We start from the raw sequence: 22,264 nt of genomic DNA, 5'->3' as shown, positions 1-22,264 counted from the left end.
TGATGAGATCTTGTTGCCGTTGTAACAGTGGATGGCGCCAATGAAGAGACGTGGATCGACTCACTGGTAGACGATCTACTTTCCTCGGGTATGATTATGCTATTCCACCGATGGTTCTCTGGGATCTTGATTCTTCCACCTACAAAATGAACAGCACCGTAAACTTACCCCTCAGAAAGGGACAGAGGGGTCCTCTTTGGGGTAACCCTCCGGTGTGAGAATAAGTGTTTGTAGGAGAAGATAATAATATCAGAGTAAGGAAATTTGGAGAGTATTGCTTAATATAGCTGAATACTCTGTAATTGGATGTGATTGTGTGTTATTGGATGTAACTGGATGATTGAGTGTAATTGAGTGTGTCTTCCTTGTGGAGTTGATGTGGTATTTATAGTGCTAGGGTTTCCACTGATTGGGCTCAGCCTTGTTGGCCTCCTCCAATTGATTTGCGCCACGTGTCCTTGGGGACACCTGGTGCTTTTTCATTGGTTATAATCACGTGGTAGCACATGGGTTTTGCTGAGTTGTCCACCTTTCACTGGCAGCTGTCAACATCAGCATATTCTTATTCCTTAAAAAGATACCTTCTGGAAGGTTGTCTGACGTGCACAATCAAGGTTGCCCTAATCCTGATTTGGATAAGGACGAGGTTGATTATGTGCACGTGTGATACGCGCCTATCCTGAGGATGCGCGAGGTCTTCTCTTTATTCTCACGCGCAGATATTTCATGCGCAGATGTGATATGCACAATCATGTGATATGCGCCACGCGCGGATGCGCCACGCGCATGTGTGATATGCGTGAGCATATGTTATATGCGCCATGCGCATAGGTTTTGGCTTTGTGCCTTCATAATGTCTTGATTTCAAGACTCTTGTCTATATCTTGTGGGTTGACCCGCCTCGCTCGGTGTTGAGGCGGGTACATACCTCTTCAGTTACATACCAAATTACCCTAACTACATATAAAAACACAAATTCACAACCAGAAAACAATAATAAGAATCATGTTAACAATCGCCTACGCAGAATAAAATAAAATCATTGGTTATTATCACAACGCCATCTTGAAGTCGGAACACAGCTCAAGTAATGGCACCAGCTGCAACGCTCGTTCCCATTCTCTCCTTTGAAAAGCATCACTAGTCCCACTGTAAATCTGCAACACATTTTCGCTTAATTTAATTTTAACTATTTGATCCTTAGTAAAAACTGAAACAGTTGTGAAACAAAGCTTACCCGACAGCAGGGGCGTATCTACCCTTTGAGGTGGGGGTCGGCCGACCCCTGTGAGGAAATTTTTTTTGTGGTATATATATGTTAAAAATCTTGATCGACTCCTCTAGAATTTTGACACCGACCCCTGAGGAATTTCGAGAACGACAAAAAGACCCTGTGAAAATTCGAGAACGACCCCCATAAAATTTCAAGACCGGCCATAATAAAAAATAAAATTACAAATTTACATTTATAATTCTATAATAAATGTATATAAATAAATTTAAGCCAAATATTCAATCAATCTATTCCTAAGTTTTAAGTCCAAGCCCAAAACTATCAACCTAATATACATTTAACTTATTTAAAAAGGTTACAATAGCGCAAATAGTTTATTAGGTGAGTTCAACGGATTATAAGAGCTTTAATCTTCAAAAAAAATGCTTCGACTTTCTACATATGCTGGTTTGCTCACCAACTTCATTTGTATTGGTTTACCGTTATTGAGACTAGCTCTAGTATTACCCGTCGCAACTGGAAACGATGAAAATACTTTTATGTGAAGTCTGATTTGCGTAATCAAATGAGTGATGAGAATTTAAACGATAGTTGTATTTGTTTTATTGAAAAAGCCATGCGTACTATATGATGTTTTTGTTAAGTTTCAAAAGATGAAAACTCGTAAAGAACAATTTTTAGATATATGACATTTTATTCATACATTTCTAATGAAGTTATATGTATTTTTTTTGTTTGATTATCTTTTTTCTATATTACTCGAGCCGACCCGATTCTAGCTTATCGGAGGGGCCCAACTGGACAAAAAAATATATATATACCAATTACTTGACACGACCGACCGAACCGGATCGGAAAAAAAATTATGTAGCTATGGTCAACTGAATACTGACTAAAAGGTTTTCCGACCCTGTAAGAAAATTTCCTGGATCCATCACTGCCCGACAGCCAATAAAACGACAGACAGAAGCCAAAACACATATTGGACGTAGGGCTGTTCAAAAAGCCCGTGGCTCGCGGCTCGCTCGAAACTCACTCGAAAATAGCTTGGCTCGAAAAAACTCGATTCTAAATGAGCTCGACTCGACTCGGCTCGATTTCTAAACAAGCCGAGCTCGAGCCAGGGTCAGCTCGGCTCGTGGCTCGGTCTTGGCTTGACTCGTTAGCTCGGCTCGTTGGCTCGTTTAGATTAAACCCTAAATTTTAATATCTATATGTAATAATATAATACCAAGAAATAAATAAATAAAAGTTATACATATATTATGTCACTCGATACTTAAAACCTTATAAAAGAATGACAAAAATAAAACATATAAATTTTCTAATTTATAAAGTTTATATAATATGTATATTAACATTATATTTTTTTGTATGTTATATATCAAAATTTTACAATATAAAATAAAAAATAAAAATTTTAAAAAAGTTTAAGGAGCCCGGCTAGAACTTTAAACGAGCCGAGCTTGAGCTTGATTTTTCAGCTCGATAAAGAAAACGAGCCGAGCTCAAGCCACCTCGATTAAGTTCGAGCTCGAGTACACTCTAGCTCGACTCGACTCGACTCGGGTCATTTACAGCCCTAATTAGAAGACCAAAATTATCAACATGCGGTAGCATCCCGACAGTCAAGTTAACCAAAATTATAACCATACAGAAAAAATAATATAATGAGTGTAAACAAAGAATAAATTAAAACCATACAGAAAAAATAATATAATAACAACTAACTGTCAATTAAAATAAGATAAAATGACATAAGTAACCTTGATTTTATTTAATTTTCATTTAACGGTTAAGTTTACCGGATTAACCGTCGCAACCGAATAACCGCCATGCATGCAACCGTCGACCGAACCTATATATATTCACCGGCCGGACCAAGAAATAAATCAAGTGAGATACATACATACAACAGAAATTAATAGGAGAAGAAAGAATATATTAAATAAAAAATGGAGAACGTGGAGTATGGTTGGGGTGTTGGATCGATGGTGGCCATGCTGTTGGTGGTGGGATGCATGTTGTTTCTGCCGTTGACGATGGGACCCGTGGCCGCACCCTCCATCCCGATGATGATTTTGGTTCCGGTGGTGTTGGTGGCCGTTATCATCTTTCTCTCCATTGCCTCCAACCCAAATCATTGATTATTATTATTATTGTTCTTCTTCTCTCTCGAACTTATCTCAAAATTATTATCATAAATGAATCTGGTTTGTAATGTATGTTGCTATTAATTAATGCATGCATATGTATGATTCATTTCTCTTTGTTTATGTAACTAGCATTGTTACCACGGTGTATTTTGTGTTCGGTTTTAGATTATAGCACTTGCCAATAATATTTGCTACATATAAAAGTCAAACAAACTCGGCCACTTTTACAACATTGGTTATCTTTATTTTTATTGTTATAATTAAACCAAAGGAACTACAAAAGCAACTTAACGGAAACCGCCTATGCCGTTAGTACTCCTCATGGAGAAGTTAACGGAATGCCTCAAAGACGGTTAAGAAACAGGGCGACGGTTATGGTAGTTATCAAATAAATAAAGAAGTTGCTATACATAATTATAATAGAAATAATTTTTAATAAATATATTTTTTTTGTAAGAAAGTTAGAAAAAGGGTCTGCGTGAATTGTAAATGTAATAGAGATAATAATTGTTGATTCGGATTCAGATGTTTTAAGCAGAAAATCATATGAAAGAAAAACTGTTTTTACCAATTACATGTAACTCTATGTTTTCCGACCAAACTTCATTGCATGATCATAAGTGCATTTTCAATTCTTGTCTAAAGCCATTGCATATGTTTTGGTTATATATATTCTATTCCCTACCAAGAGAATAAGAAAACACAAAAAAAACATCAATATACAAGCTTTGTTTAATGCCCATATTACACGGTTTGTCAATTACAATCTTTTACTGAGTACGATGATGATGTTCTATTTCGTGAAAAAACGCTAGCTAATTGATTGTGAAACAACTCTAAAACTTCGTTGTGAATTCAAGAAATCAAATTCCAAATTTGTTTTCAAGAAAACATAACAACTTATTAATGATGAAAAGAAAATTCTATGTAAGTTTTAGAATATGTAAGTTTTACAAAAGAAATGAGAAATGTACAATGTTCTATATGGCACCGTTTCGATATATATATATATATATATATAGTTTTACTCGTGTTCGTCTAAGGCGAAAATAAACAGAACAACTTAAAATAAATAAACTTATTGAACAAAGCTGAAATGTTCCATGAAGGCCGAGTAACCGAAGCAAATCATCTTTTCATTCATACGAAAGAGGACGAAGAAGCACCTAACCGTTTACCAAGAACCATTAATGTTTCAGGCACATGATGTAAATATATAACCAAAAACAATATATGTCATCGACAAGCCGGAAAATAAATGTCAGATAATATAACATATATACACACATATATCTATAATCTCATGTATCAGAGTTTGTTACATGTACAAACAAATATATCATACCCTAACTACATATAAAAACACAAATTCACAACCAGAAAACAATAATAAGAATCATGTTAACAATCCCCTACGCGGAATAAAATAAAATAAAATCATTGGTTATTATCGCAACGCCACCTTGAAGTCGGAACACAGCTCAAGTAATGGCACCAGCTACAACGCTCGTTCCCATTTTCGCCTTTGAAAAGCATCACCAGCCCCACTGTAAACCTGTAAAACACATTTTCGCTTAATTTAATTTTAACCATTTGATCCTAGTACAAAACTAAATTGTGAAACAAAGCATACCCAACAGCCAATAAAACGACCGACAGAAGCCAAAACGCGTATTGGAAGACCGTGTACTTTGATTTGCTACGCGCTTCAACAGGAAGATTATGGCGCTCTTGCCAAGAAAACTGAGGCCGGATAAGCAGTACAAACCCGAGAAGAAAACCTGTTAAGAAACCTCCGATATGTGCAAAGTTATCAACATGCGGTAGCATCCCGACAGCCAAGTTAACCAAAATTATAATAATGAGTGTAAACAAAGCTGCAGCCTACAAAAAGATATGAAGAAAATTAAATACATATGCATTTTGGCCATTTTTTTTTATTTTAAATAATTTTGTGAATATAATATTATGATTACCTTATTAGCATAAATAGTCCAATTGGTGAGAAGCTCAGATAACATAGCTCCAAGAAGTCCAAACAGAGCACCCGAAGCACCAACCGAGATATTATCGGTTATAAAAAGACCAGATAATATGCTCCCACCGATCCCGGATAGCATGTAGAGTATCCCGACTCGAACTGTTGTATTCATGTATATAAACAAATAGTAATCAAAATATGTTTATGTTTATATGATTCTACCAAATGTGAAAGTTAATAAGGAAACGTACCGAAACCGAACTGTTGCTCGAGACGAATTCCAACGAAAACCAAGCTTAACATGTTTGCGAGTAGATGAACAACTCCGGCGTGCAGAAAGATACACGAGACTAGTCTCCATGCTTGATGGTCATCCACCACTTTATTCCACTCCAGAGCTCCCAATTTTTCCAATCTATAATTATTTTAATAATAATTATAAGACCCAAATGCCAAATTAAATCACAAACCAAAAGTAGATCATGACAAATACAAATATATATATGACCAACTGAGAAAGCTTTTAATGTTCATATAAAAGACAATCATATTTTTTATAAAAATATCTTCAATTGGTTTATATACAAAAAAAACCCTAAATCATAATCATAATCAAGAACAACCATTTACAATTCCGATTAATCGATTATGAGAACAATGGTTGTAAAAAAACCCGCCTAAGCGCAGCCGATTAATTGCTAGTTGGTACCCCCACCGACTAGTCACGATTAACCGCTATTTGATCAAAATCGGTCAAAATTGAAAATTTTATACTCAAAATTTGATATATGCATGTATATTTAAAAAATTACATATAAATTCCAATATGATTAATCCCAATTAATCACTTATCCCCACCCAATGTTGTAGAAATCGCTAGTCACTAGTCAGGCGGTGGGGTCAAGACTAGCGATTAATCAAGATTAATCAAAATTAATCGAATCAGACTTTAATGAACAATTTTCAGTTATATATACACACACATTTTTATATGTAATTTTCAGTTTTATATATACACATATACATTTTGGCTGGAAATTGGCCAGAATCTCATTAGAAACCACTGAATTTGGCCAGAATCTCGTCGAAAACCGACGATTTTGGTCAGAACCTTACAAGAAAACACCGACTAAGTCTGATTATTCGCAATTTTGGCCGGATTTGACCATTGACCGACTAGCCCAAAATTAATCAATGGGTAATCGGCGCCTAGTCAGGATTTTTGCAACATTGTCCCTACCCCACCGCCCGACTAGCAACTAGCAACCATTGGTTAATTCAATTAATTACTAACTAAATCAATCAATAACAAACCCTGAACACAAATTAACCGATTCGAACACATCGAAAAGCTTACGTGGAAGAAGAAGGACCAAACAAAGGATTCTCCTTAAGCGGCTGAAACGAAAGCCTACCAAGAAACTTAGCAACACAATCACCTTCAAGACTCTCATCATGGTTCTTTGGACAATCATTCACAATCATAATAACAACAAACATGGCCACATTGGCGACAACAATCATGGGTACGAGCCAAGAAGTCCATTGTTTGTCCGATGATGATGGTTGTTGTTCGTAGTGTGAATAAGATGGTGCTGGTGGTGGGCCAGTAGTTCTGGTCTTGTTGTTACCCCAGCTCTCTAGATCTCCAGTACCCATTTGATGTTTTGATTGATCTGTTAAGTTGTTAGTTGAGATGAATATGTGTTTGTTTAATGTTTATAGTTGTGTATATGAGGGAGTAACTTGGAAGAGATATAGACGTAATGATTTGGTTGAAAGTAACTCGGTTTGGTTTGGTTTGGTTTGGTTTGGTTTGGTTTGGTTTGGATGTCGGTTTCATTGTTAGGTGGTGATCCGCTGCCAATACGCGTTACACCTTACCTCATAATTTATTATTATTATTATTATATTTTATTTATTTATTTATTTATTGTAACTTTGAGAAAAATAATTAAAAATTTAATTTGAATTTAATATTTAATACACAAAGTCATCAATGTCAAATATCTCAAAAATAATTAAAGTTTGAATAGGCATATATTGTTTAGAAGAAGCGAATGTTAAACATGTAGATATCTGAATGCAGATTATCCTTGTCGCGTGGATGAAAATTAGCGACAAGGGAATACTTTTGTGTGAAAAAGTCGGTGGCCAAACAAATTTTCGTGTGGATAATTTGAGTTGTCCATGTGGTTAGTATAATTCGTAATTGAATGTAAGATGGAAGACTTAAAAAAAAAGATTAGTATATGTTTATTTCAAAAAGAAGTTTAAAATGCAATGTTTGTTATATCGTTGTTGAAATGCCATATTTTGGTGATTTACTCTTTTTTTAATGTCAGGTTAATCTACCTTTAATAATAACACTATTTTTACCACGGAACTCGAACCCTTGATCTCCAAGGTTATGGCTAACTGACAATCAAAAATACAAACTATGACGCATTGACCGGTACCAGTCCATGCCATTTAATCAGCGGCACTACCAATTTTAATTTCCTTTTTCAATTACAAGCACATTCGTGATTCTTGTAATCATTCAAACTTTACATTTGAGATTTGTTTGGTCTCTCTCACAATGATCATTATGATCAAAATGAGAACCCGTCTTCTTTCTGAGTGAAAATAAGTGAAAATTTATGATACTAGAGTGTGATTGTCCTTGTAAACAAATTAAAAGTTAAATTTTCTATTGGTTATATTAAGGGGGTGTTTGGTACAGAGAATTGGAGGGTGAGAAATGGAAATGGAAACAATTCTCTTGTTTGTTTACGAAAGAAAGACGTGAGAAATGGAAATAAACCATTTCCATTTCCCGATTTCTTTTCTCTAAAAAAGGCGGAGAAATGGATTTCTCTAGGGTTTCATTTCTCCATTTTCCTCCTTTTCATTTCTCCCATTTCTCCAGCCTCTTCAACGATCGCTCCACTGGAATCATCTTCTTTCTCCAGCCTCTTCTGACCTCCACTGGAATCCCAATCCAATCCAAGGCACCCCTTCTCTGGTACGCTCTCTTTCTCTACTCCTCTGATCTTGTGTGAGTCTGCATATTGAAGGTATCAATTCGTTTTTTTATGCTCATTACATGTTAACAAATCCAAGGCCCGAACCCGTGTGTTAACAGCCCAAACCGGTATCTAACAACTACCTAATGAAATAAAGCTTAAAAACCGGTTACATCATTGTAACCTAAACAAAATCATGAACTAACCAAGAAATATACAGTCTAAATGCTGATATAATCAAGAATATTAATGTGCTAAGTTCGTATTATAACAGCCCTCAAAACAGTGGCCACTCTCATGGCCAATCGGTTAATATTTTCCATGTGAAATAGTTTGAAAAACAACTCGTCTTGCAACCATTGAACCCTGGAACTTTATCACATATTTTCCAGCAACTAGGTATCCTTTTTTGTTTGTATAAAAGTATTTTGACGAAGCTATAAAAGTATTATAAAAACCACGCCTTAAAATACCCTGAAACGACAGTTAAGTGGCTCGTTTGATCAAGAACTGAACCCTATAGTCTAAGTACCGTTATGATATCATTTTAACAGCCCACATATATTATTTTAAACATATAATCTGACCCGAACTTGTTTGATGTGAAAACATACATTTTAAAACCGAACAAAAGGCCTAACGGGCCCAAACGAACCCAAACCACTATTAAGGTTCCGAGAACCCTATTATCAGTATGAAACTTTTATTAAGTCATTTGCAATATATTATAACTGGTCCAGGACCGTGTTGTGGTGAGGAACCAGTTTTAGTCAATAAATGTGGCAAAGGGCATTCTTGGAATAAAAATATGACAGGTATATAACTAAAACTACGAAACAGAAAATATTGATTTTAAAACAGAAAGCTGTAAGTTAAACGTGTTTATTTTGAACCCTGAACTTGGTATAAATCAGACCTGAAAGATACCTATAAACCGTGTGTTAAAAAGCATCCGAACCGGCACTTTGGTAACCCTTAAAACCGAAGACTGAAAATGCTGTTGCACTTCTTCAGGGGTGCAGGCATAATCCACCTGCAACCCAAAAAAAAAACCTTATTTAGATTAAAAAAACAAATAATATCACCATTTTGGGTTCAAATTTTCATGTTCTTCTCAACTATGACTCTAGTTCTTTTGAATACAATTAATATGACCCTAGTTTCCTCCTAATCTTATTTCAGAGACTTGCTGAGTTACAATTAAGAAAAATATTTTACATGTGCATTTTACATTAAAAGCATATGTGTATTATATGTTTTACCAGTAACTCTGCTTGTTTCTTATTGAAACTTTGAAGTGTAGAAAAGGGACTATACTTTATATTGTTTTGAGCATAGAACTTGATCTTAATTAACTAAAATCAGTAATGACTGACTGTGAGAACATGCAAAATATGTCTCTTTTCAATTATGTAAGCTAACTACACATATATTTCAAATGGACCAGCATGTAACAGGAGGCTAAGTTACAAAATTAGTTAAAAAGCTAAAAATTAGTTTTGAGAATTGAGACAGAAATATATGTAGTGATTGCAAACCCCTCACCACATTAACACAGTTCTAAGGCTATTTGCAGCTTCACCGTCAATCTTGCACAGCAAAACGGAGCACCAAAAGCTGAACCAGTTGGCTTCACGTGCAGCCCTTAAAACCCTAGAGAAACCAACCCGTTTAAGTGAAAACTAACTCAAAACTTACAAACGTGCAGCCCTTATAACAGAAAAATTAGACTATGGACCTCTTAAAACTTACAACGTGCAGCCCTTAAAACCGAAGCCAAACTTGTTGGCGTTGTGGTGACACGTTCGATAAGAAATAAGCCGTGCAACAAAAGTAACAACATGATATCTTTTTGCAGCCATAATATCATATTTTAATGACATATATAAGTTTGGTTCCTCTAACAGGAAGTGTAACAAGCAAGCGCAAAAGAGGTAGAATCACGGATGCAGATGAGATATATCGAGAGTCTTGCAAAGATATCAAGGAAGTTTTGCTTCGATTTGGGGAGATGGTGGGTGAACAACTTAGCAAAGAAGGTATGGAGGCTCGTGAAATCTATGAAAAGGTTAGTGATGAGTTGAAAGCTTTACCAGGTATCACTACGAAAAAACGGTTCAAAGCAGCTCATTTGATTGGTAAAGATGTGGATCTAGGACGTTCTTTTCTTGCGTTGACAATAGAAGAGAAAATTGAGATGGTCGAGTTGTATACCGACGGTTCAATGGGATAGTTGTGTATGGTTGAAGTATGTTTTGTATGTGAATTGGTTTTAACTATGGTTGATGTTTTTTGCTTAAAAACTATGTTTTGTATGTGAATTGGTTTGATCAATGCATATTTTGGTTGGAATTTATGCATCTTTTTATATGTTTTTTATTTTTTAATAAATATTTGTTATGAAAAAAATACTTGTGCTAATGATAAAGTTGATATAATTCTCTGTTTATTTCCTATGTACCAAACAAGAGAAATGATTCTCAGCTATATTTCTCTACTGAAATCTCTGTACTACCAAACAGAACAGTCAATTCTCATTCTCCAGACCAATTCCCTTTCTCTGCAATTCCATTTCTCTATTCCATTTCTCTGCAATTCCATTCTCTGTACCAAACACCCCCTAACAATAAAGATTATTATCAGACAATGAGTCATGATTTGAATTATTAAAATCAATTTGTTTTTTAGAAGTTTTTTTTCTAAAATATAACTTATTGGTAAAAAATTTAATCATATAATAATAATTTATTAGCAAAAGTTTCTTAAAACCTTTTAAGAAATTTTGTTTCTTACGTAAACATTTAATTATAATATATATATTTAATATAAGAAGGGAGACGGATAATTAGTTATAACACACTATATATGTGATAAAATGTCGTTTTCTTAGAATACCAAATTCGATAGAAGTGTGTTGTGTTAGTTGAACAATCGTATGGTTCTTTTCGTTATTAAATACTAAATTTTGTAAAAAAATTGATATAAGTCGTTTAAAATTAACATCAATATACACGTGGAATGTGGAGGCAAGAATAATCGGGATGGATGACCTGTGAAACCAGTACTAACAGACCAACACCGTCAATCTTTATAAAAATATAAAATTCCTAATTGGTGATATTTTATTGATGTTCCAACTTCTTTCACCCACTTTCAAATTAGATCGACCTGACACTCCAACATACCAACATAGGTAATGGCATATGGGAAACTAATTGACGCTTAAGTGTAACATATGAGAAACATTTCACATGTTATGCGTGGTAAGCATATACACATGTTATGCCTTAACTTTTGACAATTATTCATGTTAAAGTTTAATTAAAATGCTTCTTATGTTCAGCTTATCGGTGTCTTCCAAATGTTGTAGGAGAGTTATGAGAATACATGTTACAAATGTTCATAGCTATCATTGGCGGGTTTAGAAAAATTATTTATAGGTGTCATCATGTTTTTATGTATGAAAGTCTGAAGGATTATTATTACCGTAAAAATTAAATAAAGTTCCAATAATAAAATACAATTTTGGGACAAGAAAATACACACAACGACATGCATATAAACGAAAGTTCAATTCAGCTCACACTAAAACAACTTCAAAATCTCTTTATTTCTCGTTTTTTCTGGGCTTGTCATGTCATCTTTCAAAAACATGCTATACCATCGTCTAAAAATATACCACGCCACTTGAATATCACATACATCCATAACACAAAATAATTTCTATTGTTGTCACTACACCTAAGCGTTTGTGGTATTGAAATATTATGTTGGCTCAACCAAAAGATACCATAATTCTGTAATTAGTTTATTTCTTTTTTAATTCAGATGTTTCAACATTAGCATTAGATTGTAAATGTAACTAATCTATCAACTTTCATGTATGTTATGAAATTGATATACTTTGAAGCTATTTAATAGCTAACAAGTCTTAGCAACATAATGCAAATAATATGAATATGATTAAATTGAAAAAAAAAATGTTAGTAAAATTATGTACTAACTTTTTTTAATGTGTATTAGTAAAGACCAAGTTATTTTAAAACTGATCTATAAAATCAATTTATTATTCTTTGTACAAACTTATACGTAGTGTATTTTATCTAAAGTTTCAATTATTGATCGTACATTTTATAATCATTCTTTATACAGAAGTATAAATAACTCATACAGCTTGACTACTTGATATCTGATGATTGATCCAAGAACTCTGACTTCTAAAATTATCTTCATTGTAGCGTGAACTTGTCAACACCATCAAATATTATAAAAAGAAATTCCAAATCAACTATGCATTTAAAACAACTGATTACGCCTCGTTACAAGTATTAAATTATAGAATTTTAATAAGATCAGAAATTATATGATAAGAGCTAAGAACTAAACTAAAAATGTTATATTATTAAGTATAATAATAGCTTTTAATTAACTCTTAAACATCACTTTTACTATCTTGTCTAGCTATCAAAACTCATAGATCAATTGATCTCATTATTTCAATAAATGCAAACATCATAAGTATATAAATCTACTCAACAACCTTTGATCTAACATTTGTTTTCAGGCTTGAGCTCTTTTAAGCTTGCTTCAATAAATTTCAAGCGATTTAACTTTGCATAATTTATCAATAGCTTGACGTTTTAACACCCTGGACATGTATCTCCTAAATTCTAAAAACTAAAAGTCACCATAGCTTTCACTATATATTTTAAGAATCTTTAAGCTCGATTCCTTTTGTATTATTATTATTATTATTAATCTGAATCTAAAATTATAAAGTCTTGAAAGAACAATAATCAGAATAAAATAAAGCAATACTGAATTTAATCACAACTAAAGACTATTGGTCGATCTAAATCGCAACTGAGTTAATTGCCACTGGTAGTTCCAGACAAATTTTTTTTGCTTTTAATGATCCCTCGTTAAGAAAAACTTAACGACGTTAACTATTTCGAGTTGAATTTTACATCAATCAACCCGTGTCAATCTTCTGATAAAAAATCAATTTGAAATTCATAAAAAAGTTTAGACCGTTAAGTTTTCTTCCGTATCAATAGACTTGATTGAGATCATTAATATTATCTGCTTTTCCCAACCGTATGCAGTTAAGTTACACACGAGATACATGTATCATCAAAACAAAAGTACACACAATACAATCACTTCACTTCTCAATTTACCCGCAAAATCATCAGTTCTTGTTTTCCGGTGGGTCCCACCCTCACAGTTCACACAACCAAACACAACAACATAGTCTTCAGTCAGACTCCCAACATCGTAATTTTCGAATCCAATTAATTCCAATTCCACCTGTAATCAAGATCCTATGTTTTATCTTCATTAAACCATTAGGGTTTGGTCTGGTCTTATTATTATTAATTTCTTAATTATTAATTAATAATCATAATAATAATAAGAATAATAATGTTGGCTCCAGCTCCTCCCGGTAACCACGCCATTGCTATACGACGACGACCGTGGCCGGCGATCACTCCGGCGCCAAAGCTTACGCGACGCGGCTCGCTTCCTACGCCGAGCCAGCAGCCGCCGGATGATGCGCGAGCCATCGATGCTAGTCAGAGAAACCGCAGCTGAGCAGCTGGAGGACAGACAAACCGATTGGGCCTATTCGAAACCCGTAGTCATACTTAACCTCCTTTGGAATTTAGCCTTTGTTTTCGTCGCCCTTGTCGTTTTAATATTAAGCCGAAACGAGTCCCCCGCCGCCTGGCTTAGGGTCTGGCTTGTCGGGTATGCGGTTCAGTGTGTTGTGCATATGGTTTGTGTGTGGAGTGAGTATAAAAATAGACGGTGGGCGGGCAATTCGGGTTCGGGTCAGGGTTCGGGTCATAGTCGGTATGTGACATTGGCGAATTTGACGAATAGTGAAAGTAGTGGTGTGGCGAAGTATTTGGAGTCTGCGAATACTATGTTTTCGTTCGTGTGGTGGATTCTCGGGTTTTATTGGATTTCGTCGGGTGGGCAAGTGATGGCTCAGAATTCGCCTAAGCTTTATTGGTCGGTTAAATGTTTAATTATCGTTTGTTTTAATGTCTTGTATAAGTTCGCTGATCACATGATTTGAATGTTTTTGATCATGCAGGCTTTGTGTGATATTCTTGGCGTTTGATGTGTTTTTTGTTGTGTTTTGTGTGGCGCTTGCGTGTGTTATTGGTATTGCGGTTTGTTGTTGTCTTCCGTGTATTATTGCTGTCTTGTATGCCGTTGCTGATCAGGTAAGGAACTTTGTTTATGATTTGTTAGGCTATGTGTAGTGGAGGGGCGACAAAATGGGGCGACTTGCGCCATGTGGCGCCTAGTCAGCAAAGGGTGGGTTTTTGTTTTAGAGGTGTAATGGTGTTGTAGCCCTATATGTATATACATATATATATATATATCTATATATCACACACACATATATTATAATAATACACATAAACACACAAACAGGCGACAAGAATTCATCCCCCCCCCCCCATTTTGCCTCTTTGTCGCCGGGGGGGGGGGGGTGTTCAAAAAAAAATCGCCCCCTTTTTGGTTGTTTGTCGCCCCACTACGGACGCCCTTATATACATATATGTTAGTTGTTACACGTGTGGCGTGTTTGAGTTTGCTAAATAATGTGTTATAGGAAGGTGCAACCAAAGAGGATATTGAGTTGTTGCCGAAGTTCACGTTTAGGCGTGACAACGGTGGAAAGACGGATGATGAGATACAAGGGATGTGTGGTGGAGTAATGATCGAGTGCGGGACTGACTCACCGGTTGGGCATGTTCTGTCGCCCGAAGACGCTGTAAGATTTCTCTCTCTCTCTCTTGCGTGTGTGCATTTATTGACTAATTAGATGTTGTTAGGTTCGAAACGTTGATCAGATCGGTTTAGTCAAATAAGGCGCACATTGCATGAAACAGAACTAATTTGCATTTTAGTATTAAAGTCATATAATGGCAGCCTGTTTTCGCTTTTGTAGTTAGATGTTATCTGTACAATTTAATAGTTTTGTGGCCGTATTAGCAATAATAAAAGCCACATGGACGCCACTTGTAGGCAACATCATCATGTGTCAAATTAATCTGTTAGCAAAAAACTATGTTCGTAATGAATTAACAACACATCCAAGTGAAAGATTATGCACCATATTAGCAATAAAAATTTATATTACCATCTTAGGACAAAAAGTGAAAGCAAGTTGCTATTTTTTGGCTTGTTTAACCCGACATTTGTTGATTTTAGCAATCAAGTTACATTTGTTTTACCAGTTGTAGCAACAAATGCTTTATTCAACTAGCAACAGGTATTTTACGCTTATTCTCTAAGAACTGATGACGTAGCATCTTATTTGTGCATCTAGTGAATATTCTAAAAACATTTTTTTTAAATACCATTTTCAAACTTGCTAATGAATTTACTTTTTATTCTCTACATAAGCATTCTTTGCATTTCATATCGCATATGATGTGAGATTGGTTGTTTAATTTAGTAATTAGTTTTAAGTAAGTTTTCGTTTTGAGACTAATTTTTATGTTAGGTTGCTAAAATCGAAATAAAAAAAAGTGCGTGGTTTGTTTCCAACTGGTGTAGTCAAAATAAACTTTGAATATGGAGTTGGATATGTGAAAGTGAAATTAATGTGCTTGCTTAAAAATCAGTTTATTTATTAGAAGAGTGAATTGCGGTTGTCATCCCTGTGGTTTATCCAAATCTGCGGTTTTAGTCCAATAGTTTCAAATTTGCGATTTTCGTCCATGTGGTTTCATTTCACTTGCAATTAAACCCGAATTCATTAACTCCGTTAAGTTTCGCCGTTAAACCCATCAGCGTGCTCCTCACTTGAGGGGCAGTTTTGTCCTTTTTTCCTCAAATAAACCATAATCCAAATTCGCAAGCCCCCTCACGTGAGGGGCTGGGTTGTATTTTGAGGGAAAAATGACAAAACTGCCCCTCACGTGAAGGGCACACTGATGAGTTTAACGACCAAACTTAACGAGATTAGTGAATTCAGGTTTAATTGCAAGTGAAATGAAACCACAGGGACGAAAATCGCAAATTTGAAACTATTGGACTAAAACCGCATATTTGGATAAATCACAGGGATGAAAACCGCAATTCACTTTTATTAGAAACAAATATAGGTATTACTTTTGCTCGTTTTAGTTTTTAACTAGCCTCTTAAGATGGGTAGTGAATGGACTGTGAAACTGGTTCATGTTAAAATGGGTCATTATTTTAGATAGTTGACTAATTTACAAGTCAACGGGTCAAGATTACCCGCTTTAGCAATAACTTAACATATAATATTAATGATAAACATGTAAGAGTGTTGCATATGCCTCTCGGCCTACGACGATGAAGCCGAGCTTCCATGTTCTCACCATTTTCATTGCAGCTGCATAGACAAGTGGCTCTTCATCAATGCAACATGCCCTCTGTGCAAGTACAACATTGTCAAGAACCTCACTCATGGCTCTGAGGAGGCATAGTAAGATCATTAGTGTTACTTGTATCAAACCGCTCTTGATTCTCGTGTGCTTTTGTTAAATTCAGTTTGTCGCGTGTTAGGTTTATTTTTTTGGGTTCATAAATCACGATTCTTGAGAAACCGTAAGCTAAGTGAAATACTCGTGTTAAAGTTGTATGCATCAGTTTTTGTATTTTTTTTTTATATTCTTTGATCCTTTTATATATAACACAAACCGAACTACATCTGGATAATGGGTAAGCGAGCAACAAGCTGCGCCGCTATCCCCTTTTAAATCGCAAAGCCTATTCTACTAAATATAAATCCTTGGTTCCTCGGGCTCTGCGAGTTGCTGTGGACCACCTTCTGCACCCGCTCCAAGAAGCGAACCGCCTCGGGAGCTAGGGATCCAATAAGTGTCGAAGGCAAATGGAATGAACACGTGTTGATTCTCCAAACACGATGTCTCATGCTTAGCAACCTTCCTAGACTCCGCTCTCAAAACCGCCAGTCCCGGTACGAAGCCACTGTCTCTCAGCCCCACCAACGGGGACACCCCAGTGAGGTCAACACACCAACGGGGACACCCTAGGTCAACCTTCCTAGGAACCAGTTTGTGTATGTTTTCTCATTATAGCAGAGTATTTGATATTTGATAGGTGATATCATAGGCTTTTTTCGGTTGCATTGGGCTCACTTTATCATTTTCTTTAGATTAAATAATACAAGAAGAAAACGGGAAGTGTGCAATTTGAATTGGAAATACTCGGTTTCAGACCTGACCCGTGGGTACGATCTGGTATTGGATTTCTCCCTATAACTGGACCCGCCGGAACCGGTTTCACCTTTACCCAGTCAAAACCCAACCCGACCCGAAACCCGAAAAACCTGATAAAAACCCAGTCAAAGTCAAATACCGACTATACCCTAAACCGGTTCCTACCTGACTTGGTTTTGACTTTTGTTGACAATACCCAGAACTGGTTCCTACGCGGTTCCGGTTCCTAAAAATACACCTCTACATTGAGTGAACTACAATTAGGTGGAATGGGCTTAATTAAATGAAATATCGGGCCATTTATATGGGCTAAAAGTAAGGCTTGCAAAGCGAACCCATCAATTAACTCATGCCCATAAAAAGGATTTTATTTTTCTTTTCCTTAAAAAAAATGGATTTTAATAATACAAAGTCTAACACATTGGTTGATAAAATCCATACTCATAATTTGAACACATTGGTTGATAAAATCCATACTCTTAATTTGACTACCGGGATTACCCTTAACAACTAAAGTGAAAGTTAGGACTGTCACGGACCAAATATCAACATAAATTATTATCAGTCAATATGTCAACTTTGTATTATTAAAATTCAGTTACCTTTTTCTTTTTCTTGACTGTGAATGGCTAGTTCATTTTTTTGACATCTATCTAAGTTCAATTCGTATAATTAAAATATTGTGTAATTAAAATACTATATGTTTTTAGCTATGGTTCATTGCTCTTTTGTTGTTGATGAGGGTTGGATAATTGGCATTTTGGCAACTAGGCTTGGAGTTGGTCGCTACTCGCTACTAGCTGATGAGCTTGTACAATAGCTAGCCGGGCTGGAGATGAAAAGATGTTGGGCCTATCCATTTGAACTACTTAAAACATGATATGTTAAGTTTGGAACTTTATGGGATGGATGTGTTACAGACTTACAATTTACAACCGCTCATTTTTAGTCATATGTCTTAAAATCTCTTGTTTTCGAGATAATAGTAATTCCTAACATTTGAGAATTAGCTCCTGATTTGGATCTTCATAGTTCTCAGTGTGATATTCTCGTTCGTCTTGCTGGAGGGTTCTTATAATCATCGTTCTGATTTGTTTATCTATGGTTTCGTCTGAGTGATGACTCTTGCTTGTTCTTTGTTACTTCATGTTGTTTCTGATTTCGGTCATCACATATTGTCGATTTGAGTTCTTATTGATGCTTCTATCCGTTCATTCTTTGTATTTGTTCTTGGGTAAAACACTTGTGATTTGGAATTAATAAAATGAGATTTAGCATTTCTGACATCTTTCATATGATAACTTTGATGAATAATATTAGGGTTTCTTTTTCTTTTTCTTCTTTTAGTATATATATTATTAGATAATTGAATGGTAGATGGAAAATAAAAGTTAGTTTCCTCTAAGCATGTCCTTTTCTTGACTTTAGTTTAAAGCTTTATATTTAGTGCTAAAATATATCCCACATGCATGATCTTCAAGATGTTCTGACCAAGTCAAGTGAATATATGCTATCCTACCCATAGTATCATTTACTATTAAATATTAATGTCTTATATTACATAAAAAACAATTGAATGTTAAGGCATTTGGATAATGTTTCTGATCACTACTAATCAAATTAATTTCAAAAATTCCATGTATACAAAAGAAATTTGTGTACAATAATTACTAGACATGTTCTATATAACAAAGGTGGATGAATATTTTGACTAAATGCTACTTTATAACAGGAAGAATAATAATAATTACAAAAAGATTAAATTAGTTAAAAGTTTTATGATCGATATCCGTTTGGCTTGTAAAGTGGGGTCGTGAGTGTGGAACATTTGAGGAGTAAAGACGGTGGTTTGTCTTGTTCTTCACATATTCCACAATATTGTCTGTCATTTTTACATCAACTAATGATATCTTTATATTTTGTTGTATTCCATTTGTATTTATATCTTTAATCTTATCTTAATATATATATTTCCTTAATCAGTCCACTCTAGTGAATATATAATTAATGAACATAGAAAAACTTAGTCTAAGAATATGAAAAAAGTACACAATTATCTAATACGACTATACAAGTCTATTAAGTTTTTCTTCAATGGTTCTTGTCACTTGATAGATATAGATAAAATATTGTTTCATTTGATTATCATCATCATCATCGTACTCAGTATATCCCACCAATAGTAAAGCTATAGTAGAGTCTGAGGAGGGTAAGATGTAGACAGCCTTACCTCTACCCCATAGGGATAGAGAGGCTGCTTCCGGTGAGACCCTCGGCTCGATAGTAGTTTTGCATCAAGCCTTGGACATAAGACACATAACACTGAACCATCGGGACACCGACCGATTGGTGCATGTACCCTTGTCTTTCGGCTATCAACGCCACCACATGATGCCTGATTAACCTTCCGCCACTTTTAACGTTATTTTCACGATATTGGTAAAATAACGTCAAAATTAGCGCAATTTCGCTTTTGCCCACCTGAGGGTTCACACATATATACATTATATGCGTGCACCGCAAGCAGGGCGTATTTCATTTGATTATCAAAATGTTAATTTTTAGCATTACTTCTTGCATACTTTTTTTTGGCAAGTGGTAATTGTTAATGGATTTTGTTGGTTTGAAACTAACCCTTTGATATTATTGATTTTATAACGACACGGAACCCTCAAACACATTTGGATTAGAAGACCAAGTCACCACTACTCTATATCGTGAGCTTATTATAATCAATTTGTATGACAAATTTGAATTTATAGAATATAATCATTTGTGAAAATCGAACCTCGACAAATACCTATGTAACCAAACATACACAATTGTTTAAACATTTGTTTAGTTAATCTATTTTTTTTCCTATAAAAATAACTAAGTACTAAAATATACAATCTACACCCCCCTAAATATCATACATAAATTCACATATTTATTACATACATATATCACATTCAAAAGCAATTCTTAGAACACTCACAACAACAAACGTTCAAAAAATGTAACATTGGGTTTACATCAGATTCCAAACAACCCTAAGAAACAAACATTTTCATCCATAACAACGAACCACCACAAACCATATTAAAAATATATACACGTAATATTGTTTGTGAGAGAATGGTTCCACTTTAGTTGTCTGCTTGCTCGTTTGCAGTCCCAGGCCTCCCATACCGACTTTAGGCTTACAACGTGGTATGTACGTTTCCCTCAAATCCGCCGATGCCACGTAGACCCGGACATTAGGTTTTGGTGCCCGGGTGCTCTTAATCACTCTCTAGTACTATATATATAATATTAATACTATCAAAACAAACCAAAAATATAATCACATAGACTATCATATCTTATATTCTTTAACAAATTACACTATCAAACTCCCTTGATCACCAACCGCCCGCCGGAGACCTCACCGGAATCCCAACAGCCACCCGTCCAAACCTCATATCTGCCACATCAGAATCCACTCGCCTTTGTCCTTGAAAAATTGAACTCTCCAACTTGACCACCACATTAACCACACCATTCCCCCTTGACCCATCTTTCTTCCTCAACCTATAACTCAACCTCCTCACCGTCCCAACGGGCGAAAACCCATCGACAATATCACTAGCCGGAATCCCACACCACCCTAGTAACCTAGGACCCAACAAGAAGTACCTATAGGTGTACACTTGCAAATAAATGTAGGAACTTTTATTGTAGAAGAAGCTAGCATTAATAATATTGGAAAGATCAAACTTGTCACCCCATGTGGGATTGACACCACCTTCATGGTCCACCGTGGTGGTGTACACGTGGCAGGAGGAGGGTGGTGGGGTGGTGGTGAGGGTTATGAAGGGTTTGATATGTTGAGAGAAGAGTGATGAGTTCTTGAGACCTTGAGCTGATATTATGGTGATCTCCATTGGTGAATTAGTTAATATATATATTGTTGATGGGATATGGGAGGAGATATATGTATATATATGTATATATATATATGGTGGAGATGACGGTGGTGGTGGTGGTGGTGGTGGTTCTAGGGAGGTGCCGGGAGAGTGTGGGAGTAGTTTCCTTAGTGGATGAATGTTTCAAGATGTGAGCTAATTATGGATATTTGATTAGTTTCCAACTTTCCATGTTGCTTCCAGATTTCCACACTATACATGTGTATAAGAAAAAACCTTCTTTAAATTTCTATATCTATTTAATTACATGTCATCTTATAAAAAAAACCTACATGTTTTGCCGTCCATATTTATAATTTGGATTTGGATGTTGCTAAACATACAACCATCCCCTCTATTTTTGTTCAACGTATTTCTTTTCTTCAAGTTTTACATTAATACGATTTAAACTCTTTTTATTTTACTTTTGTCATTTTGTTATGTTTTACTATCATTAGTTTAGAAATATTTTTATCCTTTATAAACAAAGTTATATGTATATATATATATATATTATCGGGATCATGTGAGAACTATTTTGAAATTGAGAACTTTGAGAACCATTTTAGACTACAAAAAACCCAAAATTAAGAAAAATCATAAAACAAAAAAACGCAAAAATAAAAAAAGTAAAAAAATATAAAAATGCTTATTTATCATCCCAGTTTCATAAAAATAAAAGAAAAGAAAAAACCATCTCGGTTTAGCTAAATTATACATGCA

At 35.1% G+C, this 22,264-nt stretch overlaps 3 protein-coding genes and 1 pseudogene across 6 annotated transcripts; 2 read left to right on the top strand and 2 right to left on the bottom strand.

Annotated features, from left to right (window-relative positions):
• Positions 1-935: 935 nt before the first annotated feature.
• Positions 936-7,068, bottom strand: LOC143571052 (RHOMBOID-like protein 2). 3 transcript variants are annotated; one of them, XM_077056571.1, is made up of 6 exons: positions 6,729-7,068; positions 5,623-5,786; positions 5,367-5,530; positions 5,024-5,274; positions 4,807-4,945; positions 1,083-1,100 (listed from the first exon to the last, which is right to left on the bottom strand). In XM_077056571.1, exons 1-5 carry the CDS (start codon positions 7,028-7,030, stop codon positions 4,828-4,830), a joined length of 999 nt encoding a protein of 332 aa, XP_076912686.1. In that variant the 5' UTR covers positions 7,031-7,068; the 3' UTR covers positions 1,083-1,100; positions 4,807-4,827. The 3 variants fall into 3 exon arrangements, with proteins under 3 accessions (XP_076912687.1, XP_076912686.1, XP_076912685.1); XM_077056572.1 differs by lacking the exon at positions 4,807-4,945 and having other exon boundaries at positions 936-1,157; XM_077056570.1 differs by lacking the exon at positions 1,083-1,100 and having other exon boundaries at positions 4,641-4,945.
• LOC143571053 (uncharacterized) lies at positions 3,165-3,381 on the top strand. The gene has a single exon (XM_077056573.1). The coding sequence runs from the start codon at positions 3,190-3,192 to the stop codon at positions 3,379-3,381; it is 192 nt and encodes a 63-aa protein (XP_076912688.1). The 5' UTR covers positions 3,165-3,189.
• A 6,630-nt stretch (positions 7,069-13,698) lies between the features above and the next one.
• LOC143571051 (E3 ubiquitin-protein ligase At1g12760-like) lies at positions 13,699-17,035 on the top strand (annotated as a pseudogene). The gene is made up of 4 exons (XR_013142037.1): positions 13,699-14,397; positions 14,483-14,615; positions 15,011-15,172; positions 16,698-17,035. The product of XR_013142037.1 is annotated as an E3 ubiquitin-protein ligase At1g12760-like (transcript).
• A 3,963-nt stretch (positions 17,036-20,998) lies between these two features.
• On the bottom strand, positions 20,999-21,520 carry LOC143571038 (BON1-associated protein 2-like). The gene has a single exon (XM_077056551.1). It carries the CDS (start codon positions 21,518-21,520, stop codon positions 20,999-21,001), a length of 522 nt encoding a protein of 173 aa, XP_076912666.1.
• Positions 21,521-22,264: the final 744 nt, after the last annotated feature.

This window comes from Bidens hawaiensis, unplaced genomic scaffold (assembly GCF_021521415.1).
Source record: "Bidens hawaiensis isolate Kalapana, Puna unplaced genomic scaffold, B.hawaiensis_p1.1 tig00025185_1, whole genome shotgun sequence".
Taxonomy (NCBI): Eukaryota; Viridiplantae; Streptophyta; class Magnoliopsida; order Asterales; family Asteraceae; genus Bidens; species Bidens hawaiensis.
Note: the sequence above shows the minus strand (reverse complement) of the source record. Positions and strands in the feature narration are given on the sequence as shown.

What these genes read in the sequence shown, in the direction of transcription:
- LOC143571053 (XM_077056573.1), top strand. Translation starts at nt 3,190, where the DNA reads ATGGAGAACGTGGAGTATGGTTGGGGTGTTGGATCGATGGTGGCCATG.
- LOC143571052 (XM_077056572.1), bottom strand. Translation starts at nt 7,030, where the DNA reads ATGGGTACTGGAGATCTAGAGAGCTGGGGTAACAACAAGACCAGAACT. An exon ending in TTTGGTCCTTCTTCTTCCAC is followed by an intron (nt 5,787 to 6,728) that starts GTAAGCTTTTCG and finishes AAATAATTATAG; the next exon opens with ATTGGAAAAATTGGGAGCTC. An exon ending in GTCGTTTTATTGGCTGTTGG is followed by an intron (nt 1,158 to 5,023) that starts GTATGCTTTGTT and finishes AATGTGTTGCAG; the next exon opens with ATTTACAGTGGGACTAGTGA.
- LOC143571038 (XM_077056551.1), bottom strand. Translation starts at nt 21,520, where the DNA reads ATGGAGATCACCATAATATCAGCTCAAGGTCTCAAGAACTCATCACTC.